Source organism: Bubalus kerabau, chromosome 1 (assembly GCF_029407905.1).
Source record: "Bubalus kerabau isolate K-KA32 ecotype Philippines breed swamp buffalo chromosome 1, PCC_UOA_SB_1v2, whole genome shotgun sequence".
NCBI lineage: Eukaryota > Metazoa > Chordata > Mammalia > Artiodactyla > Bovidae > Bubalus > Bubalus kerabau.
The window spans coordinates 148,967,435-148,988,995 of record NC_073624.1 but is presented as its reverse complement, the minus strand read 5'-3'; the positions used below and the strand labels follow the sequence as shown (position 1 = coordinate 148,988,995).

Sequence of the window (21,561 nt, the reverse complement as noted above, 5' to 3'; positions counted from 1 at the left end):
CACCAAAGGATGGGGGAGGTGTTTCCAAGCAGGGAGCAGGCAGCCTCGGTGATCTTCCCTCCTCCCAGCCTCAGTGTCTTGTACTGTCCCAAAACTTGGCTCCAGGATGGCCCCCCTTCAATCTTTGCACCAATGAGGGACTTCCAAGCCCAACCTGAGGTTTTCTTCACCCTCCCTTGACCCAAACAGCACAAATGAAACACCAGAAAAAAAAAAAAAAAAAAATCACATCTTTATTGTCTGATTAATGAACTGGCTTGGAGAGGGAAGAATGTAAGGGGGCAGGGAACATCCAGCTTTGATTAGTCGGAAAGTCCTATTAACAGTGTACAAAATGAATGTTACAAAAATCATGTAAAAAAAAACAGGTCAGCAAAGCAGCAGCCCTGGGGAGGGCTCAAGGCACCTGGGAGGCTGAGAAACAGGCCCACCCTGGCCTCAGGAGTGAGGCCGAAGGACAGGGGGCCGGGGACTGCACCCCTCCCCTCCTTCAGCACGGGGCACGTGTGTCTCCTCGCTCCCCGATTACAAGTCAGTACAAAACTGCCTTCAAGGGCCCAAACCCCAAGGCCAAGGCACTACCAGAAATGAAGTGGGCCTGAAGCCAGCACTGAGCTCCCCCTTCTCAGCGGCCGGAGCCTGGAGAAGGGGCGCCCGGTTCCCCATGCCCAGCGGGCTAGGCAGACACAGAGTCCCGCAGCTGGGGAGTGGCTCTGCCTCCCGACACGCAGTAGTCCGGGAGCCCTGAGCGAACACAGCCGGGGCTTTGATCAGTGCTGAGTATGGAGAGAGGAGCCACAGGCCTGTCCAGCCCCCCATCTGCCTCCCGACGCGGCCTCAGCAGAGCTGTCCTGTCATGGTCCTTCTGGAGCCGATGCTCAGGCCACGGCCCTAAATGGGGTAACACATGCAGCACCCCGTTCCTGCCGCCTCCACGCCGGCCTTGGTGCCGGGCCCCAGGAGCCCGTCGGTGACAGAGTGCTCCGTGATGATGTCCTCCACCCGGGTGATGTACAGGAATGTTAGCAGCACTCCCAGGAACTGAGGAGAAGGGGCGTGGTGGGTGTCACTCACTATCTGGGCCATTCGCCCTGTCTTTCCAGCCCCCCAGCCCACGCCGTCCGAGCCCAGCGTACCCGAGCCCTCTTCACCCTAGTTTTGTCCCTCCTCTGCACTCTGTAATCACCAAGCCACACATCATCGTGGCCCACAGCCTGCCCACCCCACCCCCGCACCCCTCCCTGGTGGAGGGGGACCAGCCCACCTGGGGGAGCAGGATGCCCAGCAGGACGCCCGCCATGATGGTGTAGTTGTCCGTGAACCAGATGAGCACGGCGTTGGTGCAGCCCCGCACGTAGATGACGTTCTGCACGCTCAGGCGCTGCGGGGAGGAGCCTCGCTGAGCACGTGCCTGGCAGCCCTAGTCCCAACTCTGCCACTCATCCCAGGCCCAGGCGAGTCCCTCAGTCTCTCTGGGTTTCTCATATGCAACCTGAGAAGCTGACTCTAAACCACAGGGTCTCAACAGAAAGTGAAAGTCGCTCAGTCGTGTCTGACTCTTTGCGACCCCCTGGACTGCCAAGCTCCTGTCCATGGGATTCTCCAGGCCACAATACTGGAGTGGGTAGCCGTCCCCTTATCCAAGGGATCTTCCCAACCCAGGGATCGAACCCAGGTCTCCCGCATTGCGGGCGAATTCTTTACCAGCTGAGCTACCGGGGAAGCCTTTCAACAGGCAGTACTGTTCCCTAGAGAGCCTGCTGACATTGTGGTGGAACTCAAGCTTGTCACAGAGATAGGGGTGGGGGCTGAAGGACTACAGAGCTCAGGGCAATCCTTCTGGAGGGACAGCCACCCAGACTACCTGCCTCTTGGATGTCCCCCGGGCATCTGGATGGGTGACAACCCATCCATAATCATCTGAGCCCAAAGCCTAATTCCAGGGACATAAAAACCAGTGTTTTCTGCTTGGCTTTACTATACATTGAATTCTACAGAAATAGAAATAGGTAAACTAAGGGATAATTAACCTCAGATATGCAGATGACACCACCCTTATGGCAGAAAGTGAAGAGGAACTAAAAAGCCTCTTGATGAAAGTGAAAGTGGAGAGTGAAAAAGTTGGCTTAAAGCTCAACATTCAGAAAACGAAGATCATGGCATCCGGTCCCATCACTTCATGGGAAATAGATGGGGAAACAGTGGAAACAGTGTCAGACTTTATTTTTCTGGGCTCCAAAATCACTACAGATGGTGACTGCAGCCATGAAATTAAAAGACACTTACTCCTTGGAAGGAAAGTTATGACCAATCTAGATAGCATATTCAAAAGCAGAGACATTACTTTGCCAACAAAGGTTCGTCTAGTCAAGGCTATGGTTTTTCCTGTGGTCAGGTATGGATGTGAGAGTTGGACTGTGAAGAAGGCTGAGCGCCGAAGAATTGATGCTTTTGAACTGTGGTGTTGGAGAAGACTCTTGAGAGTCCCTTGGACTGCAAGGAGATCCAACCAGTCCATTCTGAAGGAGATCAGCCCTGGGATTTCTTTGGAGGGAATAATGCTAAAGCTGAAACTCCAGTACTTTGGCCACCTCAGGCGAAGAGTTGACTCATTGGAAAAGACTCTGATGCTGGGAGGGATTGGGGGCAGGAGGAGAAGGGGACGACAGAGGATGAGATGGCTGGATGGCGTCACCGACTCGATGGACGTGAGTCTGAGTGAACTCCGGGAGTTGGTGATGGACAGGGAGGCCTGGCGTGCTGCAATTCATGGGGTCACAAAGAGTCAGACACGACTGAGCGACTGATCTGATCTGATCTGATCTGAAGGGATAATTATATTCGATTTTGTTTGAACTTTATCCAAGAATTGTTCACCATTTTAAAAACCATGTCCATGGCAAAAAATATGCCCATGCTATGCAAGTTGCCCACACAACACCCCTCCTAGGCAACAGATGGCCCTGGCAGTGCAAACAGCTGATCAACTTTGCTGTCTTCTGATGTTTCTATCTAGCACCTAAGCATGTACATGTTGAAATACAGTATATGGTTATAAATCATTTTATGTTATTTCTCCCTTTATCTCAAATCAGGGGCTTCCCTCATAGCTCAGTTGGTAAAGAATCCACCTGCAATGCAGGAGACCCCAGGTCCATTCCTGGGTTGGGAAGATTCACTGGAGAAGGGATAGGCTACCCACTCCAGTATTCTTGGGCTTCCCTTGTGGCTCAGGCAGTAAAGAATCTGCCCGCAATGTGGGAGACCTGGGTTCGATCCCTGGGTTGGGAAGATCCCCTGGAGAAGGAAAGGCTACCCACTTCGGTATTCTGGCCTGGAGAATTTCATGTGCTGTATAATGCATGGGGTCTCAAAGAGTCGGACATGACTGAGCTACTTTCAGTTATCTCAAATCATTATGCCACTTGTTTTAGAATTAGGTGTATAGGTAGGTAGGTTATAATATCTGTGAGTGTCATTTTGGAATAACAAAAAACAATAGGGCATTGTGTATGCTAAGTCACTTCAGTGGTGCCTGACTCTGTGATCCCATGGACTACAGCTTGCCAGGCTCCTCTGTCCATGGGATTCTCCAGGCAAGAATACTGGAGTGGGTTGCCATGCCCTCCTCCAGGGGATCTTCCGGACTCAGGGATCAAATTCGCATCTCTTACATCTCCTGAATTGGCAGGCGAGTTATTTACCATTAGTGCCACCTGGGAAGCCCAAATAGGGCATCACCAAATGTTTATTATAAAAACTAGCCGTTGGGTCCCTGTTTGGAGAACTACTGCTGGTCTGTGGTTCAGCATCTTAGATGTTTGCCAGAGTCACCCACTGGCCCCACCCCAAGAGTGCACGTTTCTAAAAAGCTCCTTGGGGCTGCTAGTCTGGGGATCTCAGTTTGAGAACCACTGCTCAGAGGCCCTCTCAAGTCATCATTATTTTTAGCTCCCTTCTCAGCACAACCCCATCTTCTCTCCAAGTCCAGGAGAAATGCCCAGGAAGCTGACCCAGGAGGTACCAGCCAAAGACTCTCTTCCCCCAGGGACTCCTGGGTCCCAGGCTGAGGGAGCCAGTGTCTATCTGCAAACTGGCAGCTCCAAGGGCAGAGGCGGGCTGGTGAATGCAGCTGGGCATGGGGACACACTGGGGGCCCTGACAAGGGCATGGTGGCCTCACACATTAGTTGCTCAGTCAACTCTGGCAGCCAGCTTCTCTCAACCTGGAGTGGGGGGGGGGGGGAATTCTTGGCTCCCCAAGTCCTTCTGTGTCTAGATAGGGGCAAAAAACACGGGCAGTCCCTGGCTCCTGTTCACAGCCAGGAATATTGGGAGATCTCAACAGCCAGGAGCCTCACTCCTGGAAGCCCCTCCGATCACCCTGGGGATGGAACAGGAAGAGCAGCCTGGAACAGGGAACAGGGAAAAGAGATTTCAAAGACATTACCTCCTTGTCGATAGTTTTGTAGCCACACATGGTGTTGACAACTTCCGTCTGAAATAGAAATGTGTATTAGCTAACACTTACATGGTGATTACTGCAGAAGACACTTATTCCGCACCCCGCCCCCCAACTCCCCCATTTTACAGATGAAAAAACTGAGGCATAGAGAGTTGCACTAGCCAGTATGAATGGAGCTGAGATTCCCATCCCAGCTGCCTGATTCAAGTCTGCATCTTAACCTTCTGGATCCAAGAAATGCCCAGGGAGAAAAGGTGGGAAGACCAGTTCTGTGGCTCTTGGGTGGGAGAGCCACTGCTCCACCAGTGGCAGCCTAGGAGCCCAGAGGAAAGGGCACAGCCCCAGGCTCTGCTGTTGTAGCTGCCAGAGCCTCACTTTGCTGAGATGGTCATGTGCTGAGGTCAGGACTGGGCTGCTCCCAGTCTGTTGGCTCTTGTGAAAGAAAATCCCAGACCACAGCCAGGCCCCTGGCCAGCTGGGGTTTACCTGAGGGCAAGGCCAGGCCTCTGACCACACTTCCCGGCCCCTGCAGACCGCTACCCGCCAGTAGGGCTGCTCAACCTTCTGCCCGGGAAGACAGCTGCCTTCAGGAGCTTCCAGCTGCTGACTAATCTGGGCACGGTGGAAGTTGTGGTTGGCCCTGGGCTCATCAAATCTCTGCCCAGCTAACCTAGGTCACAGGGCTGACAGGGGCACTTGCCATCACAGCCTGAGCCCTTGTGGAGTCTCCTCTGCTGCTTTCTGGAAGGTGAGAGAGAGCTCGATGTCCTACCCGTCCACATCTAAGTGACAGCTGCTGTGGGGTCAGGGGCCACAGGTGCCAGCAGTGATGTAGGAGGGCAGAGTGGCCAGTGTGGGCTCTGGCATCACATTGCCCAGTCCAGGCCCTGCTCTGCCACTTAGGAGCTCTGTGACCAACTTTAGGTGTGGCGCTGAGGGACAGGCACATGGAGGCACTCAATAAGGATTTGTTGAATGAATGAATGCATAGGTTCCCTGGACTCTTCAATAAAGCAATCATAATCTCTGAATGTACCCCATGGGGCTGTTTTGAATATAAAGTGAGATATATACATAAAATGATTGTCCAAGGGCAGGGCACACTGGCTGGACTGACCTTGAACACAATCCCAGACCCTGGAAGTCAAGGAGGGCTGCTACTCTTTCTAAAAGCACGAGTTGAACCTCATGTCATCTGCTGCTTCTGCTAAGTCGCTTCAGTCGTGTCCGAGTCTGTGTGACCCCATGGACGGCAGCCCACCAGGCTCCCCCGTCCCTGGGATTCTCCAGGCAAGAACACTGGAGTGGGTTGCCATTTCCTTCTCCAGTGCATGGAAGTGAAAAGTGAAAGTGAAGTCACTCAGTCGTGTCTGACTCTTAGCAACCCCATGGACTGCAGCCCACCAGGCTCCTCGGTCCATGGGATTTTCCAGGCAAGAATACTGGAGTGGGGTGCCATTGCCTTCTCCGCAGATGTCATCTAGATCAGTCTAAATGTCAAGGCTTGATGTGTGGACAAAATAACCTCCTTCAGTCTAGACTGTCCCCCAGGAACCCTCAGACCCCAAAACACCCAGGATCCACCTCACTTCAGTCAGCATCAGTGGCCCCTCCAGGCCATAAATATGACCCCAGTGGAGAAGCTCCAGCCTGGGTAGTAGATGTATGAAGGCATGATGGGAGCAGGTGCTTCCTGCCTAATTTGTTCACTCATTAAATCATTACTGAACAGACAAAGCATCAATTATGTACCATTCTCTGTTCTAAGTGTTGGGAATTCAGAAGAACAAAGTAAGATCCTTGCCTTCATGGAACTGTTATTCTAGGAAGGGAGATAGGCGATGAACATAATAAATAAGAAAACTGTATGATACGGTGACAAGAGTAACTTTACTCATCATTGTGCTGCTTCCAGACCTGGAGGCAGAACCACAGCTCCTGCCCTTGGGGAACGGACATGCTATTGCAGAGGCCTCCCTTACACCTGGAGCCAAAAAACTCTTCGCTAGGCCCCAGAGGTGGAGGGGAACTGATGTAGGTATCTAGGCAAACATTATTCTGGGCATTTTAAACATTAAAATCAGTAGTCTGAGTAAAGCAGATTGCTCTCCCTAATGTGGGTAGGGCTCATCCAATCAGTCGAAGGCCTAAATACAACAAAAAGGCTACCCTTCCCCCAAGTAAGGAAGACTTCTTCCTGTCTGATTTCAAACCTGAACTGAAACATCAGCTCTTCATGGGCCTTGAGGCTGCCAGCCTCAAAGAGGAACTACATCATCAGCTCTCCTGGTTCTTAGGCCTGTGGACTCACGCTGGAAGTAAACCATTTGCTCTCCTGGGGCTCTTGCTTGCCAACTCACTCTGCAGATCTTGGGACTTGCCTGTCTTCATAATTCTGTGATTCAATTTCTTATAATAAATCTCTTTACACACACACACACACACACACACACACACACACCCTATTGATTCTGTTTTCTGCTAAACAAGCCAGCAAGTCCCTTCCTGGATGAAACACTAAACTCACGTAATGCCTGCTGAATGTGGAGGTATGAAGGCCTGCCCATCTCACCCCACTATGGGACAACTCTGCAGGATCACCCCAGGACATTCCCATGGATTCGGCTGAGGCGCCCACTGAGACTGCATCAGTGCTCAACCTCTCCTTCTGCCCAGCTCAGCTGCTATCCCCTCCCTTACAGGTGTCGATCCTGAGCACACCTCCTCCTAAGCTTCCTGCTCACTAACCAGCATCTCAGGGCCCGCTTTCCAGACAGCCTTGGCTGAGACACTGGGATCATTTGCACTAGCCCCTAACCGGACTGCCCAGGTCATCTCTGCCACCACAGCAGACAGGGTGGTGCTGGTAAAGCCTAAGGAAGATCTGCTACTCATCCACTAAAGCCCTGTCACTTGACTTCTTGACACTCAAGGGAACCAAAGTCCTGATTGTGACCTGCAGGGTCATGACCCATGACCTCTGACTTCATCTACAACTATCCTCCCCCAAGCTCACTCTGCTCCAGCCACACTGGAGCTGGTCTCTGTGCTGTTTCTTAAATTCACAAGGGCAGGTCCCACCTCAGAGCCTTTGCACTTGCCCTTCTCTCCGCCAGGAATTCCCATCCCCAGAGAGCATGGCTTACTCCCTCACTTCTTTCAGGGTTTTACTGAGAACCAACCTTCTGAGTATCTAAAATGCAATCCTCCATGCCCCTGTTTTATTTTTCTCCTTAGAATTTATCATCTCTTAGCATATTATCTCTTTTACTTATTTATTTTGCTTATTAGTTTTCTCCACTAGAAAGAATGTCAGCTCCATGCGGGCAGAGAGTTCTCTGTGTGTTTCCTGTATCCTTAGAACATAGAACTGCATCTGGCTGGTCCTCAGTAAATACCTGTTGAATGAATGAATGAATGAACGAATGCACGTTGGGCTTTCACATCTCAACTTGGACATTCAGGTGCCACTGCCTTGGATGATGAAGTTCAGAGTCATCCCCGCCCCCTCCACAGGCCTCTCTGAAAACCCTGGGCTCCTCCTCAGCACTCCCCCTCCACAAACAGCTACCCTAAAATGGCAGCTCCAACTTCCAAACAAACCTTCCCTCCTGGCCCAGCCTTTTTAGGGCTCATGCACTTGGCACTGCCTCCCTGAGTCATGGGTGAGGCCCCCACCCCCACCAGCAGCTGCCCAGTTTACAGAATCCAGCAGTGGGCACAGAATGTGGAGACATCAGAAGAGAAATTTTCCATGACTCTTCAAGGCATGAGTAATTGCAAAACTCCCTGCCTTGTTCCAATCCAGAAACAAGGCAGCTTTTGGACACATTAGTCAAACACAGGATTGACCAGACCTCTCATTTATTGGCAGTGACGGCACAGGGCAGCCTCCCAAGTGGCCAAGGAGGCAACAGAGCTGAGAGGATCCCACTGGGGAGAGGCGGAGGCTGGCATTTACATCACCAGGCCGCTTCCAAGCACCTCGTTGCTGATGATTGCCAGGACGTCAAGCCCAGAGTCCACCAGCAACGTTCAAAGTGCAGGCCCTGCCCTGGCCCCCAGCTATGGCTGCCAGCCGGCCACCCTGCTAAGCCCCTCGGCCTGGACTCTCTCCCACTCTTCGCCTGGCGTGCACAGTAGTCCAGGGCACGGCTCTGACAACAGCTGCCCGAATTTCATCCTAGCTCTATCAACCTTGAGCCAAGAACCTCACCTTTTGGTGCCTCAGTTTTCTCATCTGTATAGTGGGTAAAATAACCATACCTACCTCACAGGGTTGTTGAAAGGACTTAACGAGTTAAAACAACTAAAGAACCCAGAGCAGGCCACCACGTGGTAAGTGCTCAATAGATATCAACAGCCGTTGCTAATAAGACAAGTCTTCCCCATCCTCTACCCCCAGATTCACCCCATTCAGTAGCCTTTGAGGCTCAGGAAGACTCACCTCGGCAAGGACCACCACCTCCTGCCTACCCTTCCTATCCAGCCCCACCGCCCCTGTCCTGAAAGGTGAGAGAAGCGTTTGACCAGCCAGGAGGCCCCCGGAGCAGTGGATACCGTGTTTCTGAAGCAGCAGGTGTAGGGCACCCCACAGGCCAGGGGTCCAGGGGCACTGCAGTCATGGTACTGGTTTTTGCTCCAATCTCGGTAGTCTTCCCCGCCACAGCACTTAAACTGAAGGAGGAAGCAAGTGGGGAAGAGAGCTGCCGACACCACCAAGGCCCCCAGGCAGACAGCAGGGAGGGGCCCAGCCAGGGGATGATGTGATTTATGATGCGGGTCACACAGGTAGGGGGCATTATGGGGAGCATGTGAGGCATCGTTACAGGTCAGAGCTCAACAAATGCAGAATACTGGCCCAGGAGGTAGTGAGCACCCCGTCACTGGGGAGGCATGCAAGCCGAGGCTGGGTAGCCTTTGGGTGGGATAGTGGGTGGTGACTAAACACTGGAGAAAAAGCGCTTCCTTGCCAACCGGACTCCATCTTCACATCCCCAGTGCAGATGCTCCACCCCAGGACCTGGCCTTTAAAGTCCCAGAGACTAGGATTCCAGGGGAGCCCCACAATGGGGCCCCTGAACCTCACCCAGCTCTGCCTGCTCCACCCTTAGCAAAAGGGCACACACACACACCCTGGCCGGGGCTCAGGACTGAAGTGATGGCACAGCTGGCGTCCTTTTCCCCTTGGCTGAGCTCTGCCCTGCATGTCCGCCTGTACAGATGCCAACGCCTGGGGGAAGCAGTTACTTCACTGGGCCGCTGCTGTGTGCTGGGCATTGCTCTGTGTGCGCGGAAACCAAGGGGGAGGGAAAGCGCCACAGCCCTGAGGGAGATGGAGAGGACCACCATGTGAAAAAGGGGTGAGGCAGTGCTGGGTACCAGGGATACGGCAAACAGGGCAAGGAGGCAGGAGGTCGGGAAAGGCCTGAGGAGATCTCATTTAATCGGAAATATGAACAACAGAAAAAAAACAGTCCAGACATGCCAAGGCCTCGCACGGAGATGAGTTAGTTGTATTGATATTTCAGCAGCAGGCGTAACTGGAGCAGAGTGAGCAAGAGTAGAGGGGCTGAGGTCAGACCATGAAAGCTGTGTCAGCCAGAATAAGCAGGGAACGGGGATAGTATCCTTAGTGACAGGAAGTTCCTGGAGGGTTTAGCCAGGGGAATGATATGGTCAGAGGTTCTAGCAGAAACAAAGAAGATGCCCTTCCAGAGTCTCCATAGAGCCTTTCAGGCCATCAGTCTATGGGTCCAGGAAGTGCCTCTGTGGGGTTCAATGCAAAGAGTATTTATTTTGCCATCTGACAGGCCAGCATTCAAATCGTCATACCACCACTCCATGCTCTGTGACTCTGGGCAAGTCAATCAGCCTCTCTGGGCCTCAGAGGTCAACTGTAAAGCAGGAAGAGCAATGCCAGCTTTGCACAGCTGAGCTGAGAAGTACAAAGACAAGCCAAGCATGAAGCACTCAGCATAGGACCTGGCCCCAAGCAGGTGCCCTGTGAGCGTGAGTCATCCCGCCATTCCACCCTGGGAGAAATGAAATTAGCAAGCCAGCTGAAGGTTGGTTCCAATAAAAACATCTTGCCCCACCCGATGGCCAGAGCTGGCAGGCGCATCCCTGGCAGAGAAGGGCCTCCCAGAGGCTGCACCTGTTATGACTACAGAGAAGGCCTGAGCCAAGGGAGTGGCCACTATGGATGGCCCCGGGTGCAGGGAGATGTTGGTCCCCCACTGAGGGCTATCACGGGGATCAGGTCAGCTGACGCCCCCAAGGTCATGTCCCAAGAAGCGCTGCCTCTACTCATTCTCACCTAGCAGGACAGGCAGACAATGATCACCCCAGCTGACACTGCTTTAGTCTCACCACATGCCTGGCCCTGCTCTAACCACCTCTGAAATAAATCCAGGCAAATCTCACAGCGACACTAAGTAGAAGGGACCATCAGTATCCCGCTGGGGCAGATGTGGAACCTGAGGCTCAGGACTAAGTGAGATTGGTATGTAGAAGCCCCCGAGGGCAGCAGCAGGCACTGCTATTACTGTTTCACCCACAGACTTGGGTGGACCGTGGGAAGGAGGGATGACCATCATCACGTTCAAAGGAGTGCCATCAGAGAAAAGGAGAAGACTTGCTCTGTTTCCCGTGCAGGGGTAAATGGAACCGGGGAAGAGCTCTCTCCCCACCAGGGCTGTCCTTGATTTGGCAAGGGAGGGATCTCCCCGTCCCTGAATGGTCTCGGCAGAGGGAACTTTGAATTGGGTGGCTTGGAGGTCACTCCTACCACTGAAGAGAGGCACCGAGACTCTGCCACGTGGTTTGTAGCTCCCTCTGACCTTTCTCTTTTTTTTTCAGAAGGGGAGGGTTTGTGTAACTGGAAAGGAACAGGCAGGGCAAGTATATGCTGGGCCAGGCACGCCCTGGCATCCCCACCCTTGGCGGCTGTCCATGGCCCACCCTCAGCTCCCAACTTGGCCAGCCACCTGACCCCTCACCCCCACCCTCTTGAGCAGGGTCCCAAGTTGGGGGCGGGTGGCGGGGAGGGCAGAGCAAAGGACGTGGGAGGCAAATCTCTGACCCCAAGCTCCTGACTCACCTCCTTCTGAACAAAATCCATGATGTTTTTGAAGTCCAGATCGTCATAGTAGTTCTCGATTCCTCTGCGAATATTGTCATTCAGAAAGTCGATGGTCTATGTAGACAGAGAAATTATAAAGGAGGAAGAGCACATGACCCCAGGGTCAAACCCAAGATTTCCCAGAAGTCAGGATTGAACCAGAGTCCACCTGCCCAGGCAGCCTCCCCCGACGACCTGCACAGAGCACCTCCGTTCCCACCCACGACCTCCCTGCACCAGCACCCTCTCCATGGCCCCAGTGCCCATCAGAGGCAGGAATGGTGCATCCCATTCCTTTACAGATCAGGCAACCCAGGCCCCAAGAGGGTGAGGCCCTGCCTGGGGGACACTGTTTTGAAGGAGCCAGGCCAGGGCTGGGGCTTGGCTGCCCAGGTGCTCCTTCTACTGTAGCTAAAGACAGGCCTGCACTGGAACTTTCCCTTTGCCCTCCAGCCCCCTCTCTACTCTTCTTTCCTATATAAGCTCTTCTTTTACAGATGAAGAGGCCCAGAGAGGGAGATTGACTCTTCCCAGGTCACCAAGCAGGTGTCGGCTTTGGTTAGGGGCCCAGCCAGGATTGGAAACCAGGTGTCCTGACTTCCCTCGGGCCTCTCTCTGTCGCTGCAGTGCTCTGGCCCAGACTACAGGGCCCACCTCCCTCTCGGACTGGGACAATCCCCACCGGGAAGGGTGCTGGCAGGCCACCCTCTCCCAGTCACGCTGGGCCTTCGGGATCAACAGCCCGGCTGTTGTGCCGAGATCCAGGAGCACAAAAGGCCCCACAGCGGGAAGGGACGGGGCGGGAGTGTGGGCAGCCCAGCTCCACACTCACAGTGACAATCGGGGCTTTCAGAGCAGGGAGGCCAGTGGATCATCAGAGATTGTGCTGGCACAAAGGGCTCATTCTCAGCTCTGGAGCCAGACGATTCCCGGGGGAGGCGCCCTCAGGGTTCTTGGGGACAAGAGGGTCCTGAGTTCCAGGCCCCACCCTAGGACTGCAGGCCCCACCCTACTCCTCCACTCTCAGCTCCCCACTTGTGAATCAGTCATACAAGCCTGTCTTTAAGACACCTTCCAGTGCCAAAGATCAAAGACTAAGGTGCAAGGGGCTGTCACGCCTCATAGTCAAGAACAGTCTTTGCACCCACACCTGCCTCAGGAATATCAATTAACTTCTGGACCTCCAGTGGTTCAGACGGTAAAGGATATGCCTGCAATCCAGGAAATCTGGGTTTGAACCCTGGATCAAGAAGATCCGCTGGAGAAGGGAATGGAAACTCACTCCAGTATTCTTGCCTGGAGAATTCCATGGACAGAGGAGCCTGGCCGGCTACAGTCCACAGGCTTCCAAATAGTTGGACCCGACTGAGTGACTGACACTTTTCCTCCCCTACAGGGTGGGAGTGGGGATCCTCTGCCTCAGAAGAATTTGAGACTCAAACAAACTAGAGCAATGAAAGCGCTTAGCACGATGCCAGACACATAGCATTATTATGTATTATTATGATAGATTTTTCTCTTTTTCCAGGAGGTAGTACCACTTCATACCCATCATGTCATCAGTGGAAAATGGCTAATCCCAAAAGAAATCAAGACCCTAAGTCTTGTCCAAGAGCCACTCCTGGATCTGGGACCCCTCCTAAACTCCCTGCAGCCCCAAGAGGTAATGTGACTTGTCTAAGGTCACCCCGTGATCACTGGCAGAGAGATGCTGGAATCAAGAGTCAAAATCGCATCCTGATATACTTTAAGAAGCCAAGAACCCAAGGTTGAGTTCAGGGCCATCTCCCCAAACTATCTCCAGTATCAGGAAGAGAGAAACAAGGATGTGATAGCCACCTCCTTCCTGACATTCACACACTGCTCAAAGCCACGGTGACAAAGCAGACTGGCTCAAGGAAACCAGTCTCCATGGTCAGAAGGAAAACCCTCTGTTGATGATAATCACCGCTCAGGAGCAGACATGGGAGTTGAGGAGGATCATGTCAGCCTCGGGAGGCACCAGGCCAGACCTCTTCCTCTGTAACAGGCCGTCCGCCCTGCCCAGGTATGGCTCTGGATCCTGGGGCAGGGGCTCAGGGGAAGAGCTGTTTGCTGGCCATCCTACCTGGGCAGAGCAGGGACCTGCCTGGTTCTCAGGTCCACCCTTCCCAGAGGTCCCCAGGTCGTGCAGCCTTTCCAGTCTTGGGTGCCTGTTCCCTGGGGTGATGATGAAGGGAAAGGCCAGCCAGCTGGGGCATAGTTGGGGGTGTCTAAGAAACAGGACACCAGGCTGGATCAGTCTGTCACCCAGGGAATGAGCTCACAGGATTACATGGCATGCTGTAAGGGGCTCTTGGCAGGGGGTGATGTCCAAAGTCAGGGATATGTCAAGGGCCACACTCATGGCAGGTGAGGTGGCTTCCCTTCAGTCTCAAGGCACTGCAGGCCGTCCTGGCCCTCCTATCCCAGCCCACTGGCCACCTCACAGTCCCTCTGCTGGGTCACCCCTCAGCCATCCCACGGGGTCACATGCGGTTAGGGGCCAGGGTGGGATGAGGGCAGGAGGCCCAGGGCAGGGAAGAAGATCAAGCAGCAGAGCAGATGCCCAGCAGCTCCACGGGGAAAAGCTCTCCCCTGCTCTCTGGTGAGCAGCCCTGACCTCTCTCCCCAAACCGTCTCAGTCTCTGGGTATTTTCCAAAGGCGCGGACTCCGAAAGAGGCCTTCTTTGTGCAAATCAGGCCTTCCATCTGGTTAGCTGAGCTGGACCCTGCGGGGGAGGGAGGCCCCACTGGAGGCCTCTCTGGACGGACAGGAAGAACAGATGGTCCCAGACTCCACGGGCGGCAGCTGCCCCCGTTCCCACCAGGGAGCTCTGTGGCTTGTGCTGGCTCTTACACATGCGTGCTGCCCTTGGCACCATGTCTGTGCGTGTGTGTGGATGTGTCCACGCCAGGGAGACGTGTAGAATGTTTGGGTGGTTCCTGCAGGGGTGGGGGTTGTATGGTTCATTAATTAACTATAATCAACGGTAAAGTGTGCTGCTATGTTCTACAATGTTCTGAGGGACTGGGGGAGCCACTCAGAGGACGTGTCCTGTGGGAGCTCGGCAGGGAAAAGCAAATTCTAGCTTCCTCTGCTGTCTCAGAGGCCAACGCACCCAGGGCCACCCCCACCCGGCTCTAAACCAGGTCATGCAGTGGGGCAGCTCCAGTGAGGACCTGAAAACCACCTTTCATGAATGGCTGGCGTGGCCTCAGAGGCATGTGGCCCGGGCTAAATAAAACAAAGCGTAAGCGGTCATCAAAACCATGGGATTTTCACAGCACATTGTTCAAGCTACCAGACTCGAGCCACAGAGCACTGCCCTTTCTAGGTCTGTCTTTCAATCTAGTTTTAAAGATACCCGAAGCCTCTGCATCACTCCCCTCAGTGGAGGCACTAGGAGAGTTTGTTGATGAACAAGGAGGCTAGATCAGGGGTGGCGGATTTTTTTCTCAAAGCCATGGAAATGTTCTAAAATCAACAGGTCATGTATGAATGAACACTTCAAATGAGTGAACTGAATGGTGTTCATGCTCAGTCGCTCAGTCGTGTCCAACTCTTGGCGACACCATGGACTGTAGCTCACCAGGCTCCTCTGTCCGTGGGATTCTCCAGGGAAGAATACTGGAGTGGGTTGTCATTTCCTCCTCCAGGGGATCTTTCTAACCGAGGGATCGAACCCTCATCTCTTGGGTCTCCCGCATTGGCAGGTGCATTCTTTACCACTAGGGCCACCTGGGAAACCTGAATTGTACGGTATGTGAATTACGCATCAATAAAGCCTTTTATAAGCCTGAAGAACAAATAAATAAGGCTTTGGAGGGTGGCGGGGAATGGGTGGCAGCTCCCCAGGATGAGAGGCTGAGGAGCAGAAAAGGAGGAGTGGAAGAGCCAGCAGCTGGAGCCTCCCACCAGGCCTTTGGGGACGGAGCTGCCTAGTTTCCTGCATGCTGCCAGCTGGGCTCCATCGATTCACGTCAGCTTCTGGGGCCCACTCTGGGAAGGCCCAGTAGCCGGCAGCTCAGCCGGAACCCTCACCAGCTCAGCTCTCACAACGCAGAGGCGGGTGCTCAGGCTCGGACTTCCTTCCTCCCTGAGTGCCTGGGCTAAGCCAGCATCTCTGGGCTCCCCTCAGCATCCCCCAGAAGGTAAAGACTCATCCTTGCTGCCTCAGACCCCAGCCTCTGCTCCAGCCCTGAGATGGGCCCCATCAGACAACCAAGGGTTGAGAGGAACCCAAGGAGTGAGAAAGAAAGAGGTGTGAACACTGCAAGGTTCTCAGGAATATCTGCCAGTCCCTTCCTCAGACCTGGCTGAGGTTAACCCCTCAGTTGTGTCCGACTCTTTGCAACCCCATGAACTCCTCTGTCCATGGGGTATTCCAGGCAAGAATACTCGAGTGGGTTGCCATTTCCTTTTCCAGGAGATCTTCCCAACTCAGGGATCATACCCAGGTCTTCTTCATGGCAAGCAGATGCTTCACCACGAGCCACCACGAGCAGATGAGCCACCAGGGAAGCCTATCACACCTGGCTGGAAGTCGCAGGATTAATCCCCATGGTGGGGGAGGGTAATGCTTTGGTTTCCCAGGTGTTTGGAGCCCAGCTCTCCCTTCCAAACGGCTGTCCACAGTGGGATGCACCAGCTGCAGGAGTCCGTCCACATTAGTGTAGAACTTTCTCTACTTGCTCCAGGGGGGAAGGATACATATGCTCAGGTGCTCAGACAAGCAGGCCATGCTGTCCCCTTTCTCCCTGCTCCAACCTCACGGTCACGCCGAGAGCCAGCTGGTGACAGTGCCAAGATAAACAGGTTGGGTGCTGCCCACTGTTCCTTGGCTGATGTTGGGTGTGACCACGGCACCATCCAATCAAGGCCAGAAAAGAGGTCACTCCTCCACTTGTCCAGGAGGTAGAGGGAAGGAGGCCAGGGACGGGTACAGACATACCAGCCACAGCCCAGTGTCTTCTGGGTGTCCCTGCTCAGCCCTGCCTCGCTGGGAACACATGGGCAGGAGCTACCCACCTCCAACACCCCCAATATTCCTTCAGGGAGGCTCAGAGCAAGCTGGGGTGATGTCAGGTCAAGAACAAGAGACCTGGGGATTTCCCTGGCTATGCAGTGCTTAAGACTCCATGCTTCCCTGATGCGGGTTCAATCCCTAGTCAGGGAAGTAAGATCCAGGCAAGAATACTGGAGTGGGTTGCCATTTCCTCCTCTAGGGGATCTTCCCAACCCAGGGATCGAACCCAGGCCTCCTGCACTGCAGGCAGATTCTTTACCATCTGAGCCACAGAGAAGCCCAAAGTGAAAGTGTTAGTCGCTCAGTTGTGTCTGACTCTTTGTGACCCCATAGACTGTAGCCTGCCAGGCTCCACCATCCATGGAATTATCCTGCCAAGAATATTGGAGTGGGTAGCCATTCCTTTCTCCAGGATCTTCCTGGGTCTCCTGTATTGCAGGCAGATTCTTTACCAACTGAGCCACCAGGCAAGCCCTGCGTGGCCAAAACATAAATTAATTAAAAAAAATAAAGAGCAGTGAGACCCAGAAACCTGTGGAAGTCATCCAGGTTCTCCACCCACTGCTGGGTTCAGGGTGCTGCACTTCTGCTTTTAATGCCCAGATCCTTGGGGCCACCAGCTCTGCACCAAGTTCCCCATCACACAGCCACTCCACCCTATGTAAGCAGAGGAGCTGCTTCAATCCAACTCCTGGGTCATGCCTAGCAGCAGAAACTGTGCCCAGGGTCAGCAACTGATAGAGAATTTCTGCCTCACACCCGGGAGTTGTTTATCTTTCGCCGCCTGGAGGTGACCATGGTTGTGCCTTCCTGAGAGCCCTGTGTGAAGTCATCAGCCTGATGATTTGTCCTCATCTGTCACCACCAGTGAATTCTTAGAGTTAAGAGGTAGCCTGGGGGGCTGGAGACTGAACTTGTTACACTGTGACTCAGAGAAATCTGTCTTCTCCTCTTGGGGAAGAAGAACTAGAATTGGGAATTCACCCGGAACCCGACCTTGACTGTGCCTCACCTCTTTCCCCACCATCAATGGCCAGGCTCCTCCTTCCCTATCCTCGCCATTGGCCCATTTCTTGTTTTACGAAATCACATGGCATTACTGTTGGCAGGGACATTATTTTTCTTTATATGGTATTTTTCTTCTTGATTATAAAAAATGAAAAAGAAAATTTGGGAGCTAGGGAAAAAAAATATAAAGGAGGAAATAAAAATCACCCTAGTCCCATCTCTCAGGGAAAATATGAGTTAATATGTTAATATTTCTATGTCCTTCCAGATCTTTCCAGGCCTATTTTTTTTTTTCATTGTAGAGATCTTACTGCACTTACAGGGCTTTTTTTTTTTTTTTTTCTTTCTTTCTTTCTTTCTCTCTTTTTCTTTCTTTTAGGCCGTGCTGTGCAGTATGTGGGATCTTAGTTCTTCAACCAGGGATTGAACCCATGTCCCCTGCATTGGGAGCACAGAGTCTTAACCATTGGACTGCCAGGGAAGTCCCTACACTTACAGTTTTGTATCTCATTTTTAAGTTTTTGAATTATATATCACTGTCATATGAGAGCACAGCCCATCATAAGCCTCCAAAGAGCTGAGAGCCCTGACGATGAGGGTCCTTCCTGGACTGACATAGTCCCAGGGGGGACACAGCACCCAAGGGGAAGGAACACACTTCAGCCTGTGGTGCCCTCCGTGTCTGGGGATAATGTAAGCTCTCAGCCCTGACCTCAAGCCCATGGCATCCTCAGCTGTGAGGACTAAAGGTCCCTGGAGGTTTCACCTTTACTTAGCTCCTCCCTGGAAAGGAGTGGTATCACGGCCCCTGTTGAGCTACAGGCAAGGAAAATAAGTCATCAATCTTTGTGAAAGCACCCTGTAAACGAGAACCGCTATTCATTTAGGAGATTGTTTAGTAAACCACTGATGCTGCTGACCGTGGCCTGAACTTGGGCTCTAGTTAGTAAAGCACTAACTCATAACTCTGGAAAGTTGTGGGCAGCCAGGAGCCCTGCTGGCTGCACAGAAAGGCATCCCCATGGGCAAATGGAATAAACATCTCTCTCTCCTCAAGGCTGCTGAAAAATGAACCAGTACCCTGGATCTGCCAGCCCAGAGCAGATGGTCTGAAGAGCAGACAAGAGGAAAAGGGAGGAACAAGTAGCAAAACTGAATTGGGAAGACAACCAATGGGTCAGGGCAATCTATAGATTCAGCACAATCCCCCTGTAAAATTCAGATGGCATCTTTCAGAGATACAGAAAAAAAATGCTCAAATTCATATGGAATCACAACAAACCCTACTAGCCAAAGCAATCTTGAATAAGAAGAGTCAAGCTGAAGGTATCACATTTCATGATTTCAATATTACAAAGTTATGGTTACCAAAACAGTATGGTTCTGACATATAAATAGACACATAGATCAGTGGAACAGAAAAGGGAGTCTGGAAATAAACCCAACATATATGGTCAACTAATTCCCAACAAAGATGCCAACTCTCTTTAATAAATAGTGTTGAGAAAACTGGAAATCCACATGCTAAAGAATGAAATTGGATCCTTATATCATAGACAAAAACCAACTCAAAATGAGTTAAAGACTTAAATGTGGCAGAAGACCTCAAGTAGTAGAACTAACTCCTAAAGGAAATATAGGAAAAAACTCCTTGACATTGGTCTTGGCGATGATTTCTTGGATCTGACATCAAATAGATAGGCAATGTTGCCTATAGCAAAAAAAAAAAAAAAAAATAAGTGGGACTATGTTAAACTAAAGCATTTCTGCTAAAAAGTAAACTATGTAAAAAGTAAAAAGGTAAGCTATGAATTGGGAGAAAATAATTGTAAACAATATATCTGAAAAGGGGTTAATACCCAAAATATATATGGAACCCCTACAGTTGCAAAATAGCAAAAAAAAAAAAAAAAAAAATACAGTTGACCTTTGAACAATGCAGGGATTGGGATGCCAATCCCCAATACAGTTGAGAATCTGCATACTGCTATCTCTGCCTCTAAACAAAGGAACTGATAAATAACTCACTGAAGGGCAGGAAGCTAAAGCAGTTCAAGTAGAATCAGGACTCAAACCCTAGTCCTTTTGACTCCACATATTGTGATCTCTAACTGAACATAAACTTTTCTCACACTTAGTTGATTTAAAGATCTGTAAACTGAACATAACATTTCTCACACTTAGTTGATTTAAAGATCTGTAAAATGAAAATACAGGTACTATATTTATTGAAAAATATCTGTGTGTAAGTGGATATACACTGCTCAAATCCATGTTGTTCAGCTGTAATTTGATTAAAAAATGGGTAGAGGACCTGAATAGTTTTTCAAAGAAGACATACAAATGACCAACAGATATATGAAAAAATGCTCAACATCTCTAAACATCAGGGAAACGCAAACTAAGGCCACAGTGAGATATAATCTCACTCCTGTTAGAATGTCTATTATCAAAAAACAGGAGATAAATGTGGGTGAGGCGAAAAGGGCACCTTTGTGCACTGTTGCTGGGAGTGTAAAATTGGTACAATCACTATGGAAAACTGTATGATGCTTTCTCAAAAAATTAAAAATAGAACTACCATATGTGGTACAATCCCACTCGTGGGAAATGAAATTACTATCTCAAAGAGTCATCTGCCATGAAAAGAGCTCTCACGTTCATCACAACACTACTCACAATTGCCAAGATATGGAAACAACCTGTCTGTTTGCCAGATGAATGGATCAAGATGTGAGATAGATACAGATTTTCCATTGTTTGTGTATACAGGATGTATATATATAATGGAATATTATTCAGCCATAAAAAATAAGGAAAACCTGCCACTTAGAACAACATGGGTGAATCTTGAGGGTATTATGCTAAGAGAAATAAGTCAGAGAGAGAGAGACAAACACTTCCTATATGGGGCCACTTATATTTGAAATCTAAAAAAGAGTCAAACTCACAGAACCAGAGAGTAGAAAAGTGCTTGTCATGGGACAGGAGGTGGGGTAAACAGGAAGATGTTGGTCAATGGTATAAATTTTCAGTTACAAGATGAATAAGTTCTGAGGATCTAATGAACAGTATGGTGACTATAGTTAATAATACAGTATTATATATTTGCAATTTGCTTAGAGAATAGATCTTAAAGATTAAGATCTTACCCCCTCCCCCAAAGTTAACTATTCAAGGTGATGGATGTATTATTACCTTGATTATGGCAATCCTTTCACAATGCATGCATATATCAAATCATCACATTGTAGAGTTTAAACATAATTTTATTTGTCAATTATTCCTCAGTAAAGCTGGGGCAGAGGAGGAAAAAAGAAATGAAAAGAAATTGGAAAGCATCCCTGAGCTGCCTCCCTCATGCTATGTACTCTTAGGAGGGCTTCTTAACCTCTCTATGCCTCAGTGACTCCATCAATATGATGGGAATCCCTCCTCCCCTCTCCTGGGACTCATGAAACAGGAAGAAGACCCTTGGATTCCAAGGCTAAGACGTGCCTGTGGTTAAGGCTCACACACAGCGAGTTTCCCTACTGTCCACTCTCCATCAGCAGCAAGTAAAATGTGAATCAGATCACATCGCTTCCCAGAAAAAAACTCTCCACAGGCTCCCACTGCCTTTTAAAAAAATTCCAAGGCCTTACATGATCTGCCCTGGCCAGTCCTTCCAGCTTCACCTTCTACCCACTTCCCATCCCTCACCTTCAGCCAAGCAGCCTCCACACTGTGCACAAACCCACCAAGCTCCCTTCTGCCTCAGAGGTTCCCTCTGCCTGGACCCCTGTTCCCCTGAGCCTCAGCAGGTTGGCTCCTTTTCATCAGCATCCTCCCCACCTCCACCCCAGGCGCTCTGCCATCAGCCTGTTTTGTTCTCTTGTTTTCTGGTCTACCTGTTCAGTGCCTGTCTCCCCAGCCCAA

At 51.2% G+C, this 21,561-nt stretch overlaps 1 protein-coding gene across 3 annotated transcripts in view; it reads right to left on the bottom strand.

The window, feature by feature from the left end:
- Positions 1-227: 227 nt before the first annotated feature.
- The window catches only part of TSPAN15 (tetraspanin 15), a 54,558-nt gene continuing 33,224 nt past the window's right edge, over positions 228-21,561 (bottom strand). The window contains exons 4-8 of one of the 3 annotated variants that reach the window (XM_055534887.1): positions 11,567-11,662; positions 9,025-9,141; positions 4,450-4,497; positions 1,265-1,381; positions 228-1,041 (exon numbers count right to left, since the gene is read on the bottom strand). In XM_055534887.1, coding sequence (XP_055390862.1) covers positions 892-1,041; positions 1,265-1,381; positions 4,450-4,497; positions 9,025-9,141; positions 11,567-11,662 — 528 coding nt within the window. In that variant the 3' untranslated portion in view covers positions 228-891. The remainder of the gene's footprint in view (positions 1,042-1,264; positions 1,382-4,449; positions 4,498-9,024; positions 9,142-11,566; positions 11,663-21,561) is intronic. The other 2 variants (XM_055534888.1, XM_055534889.1) reach the window with 2 other exon arrangements.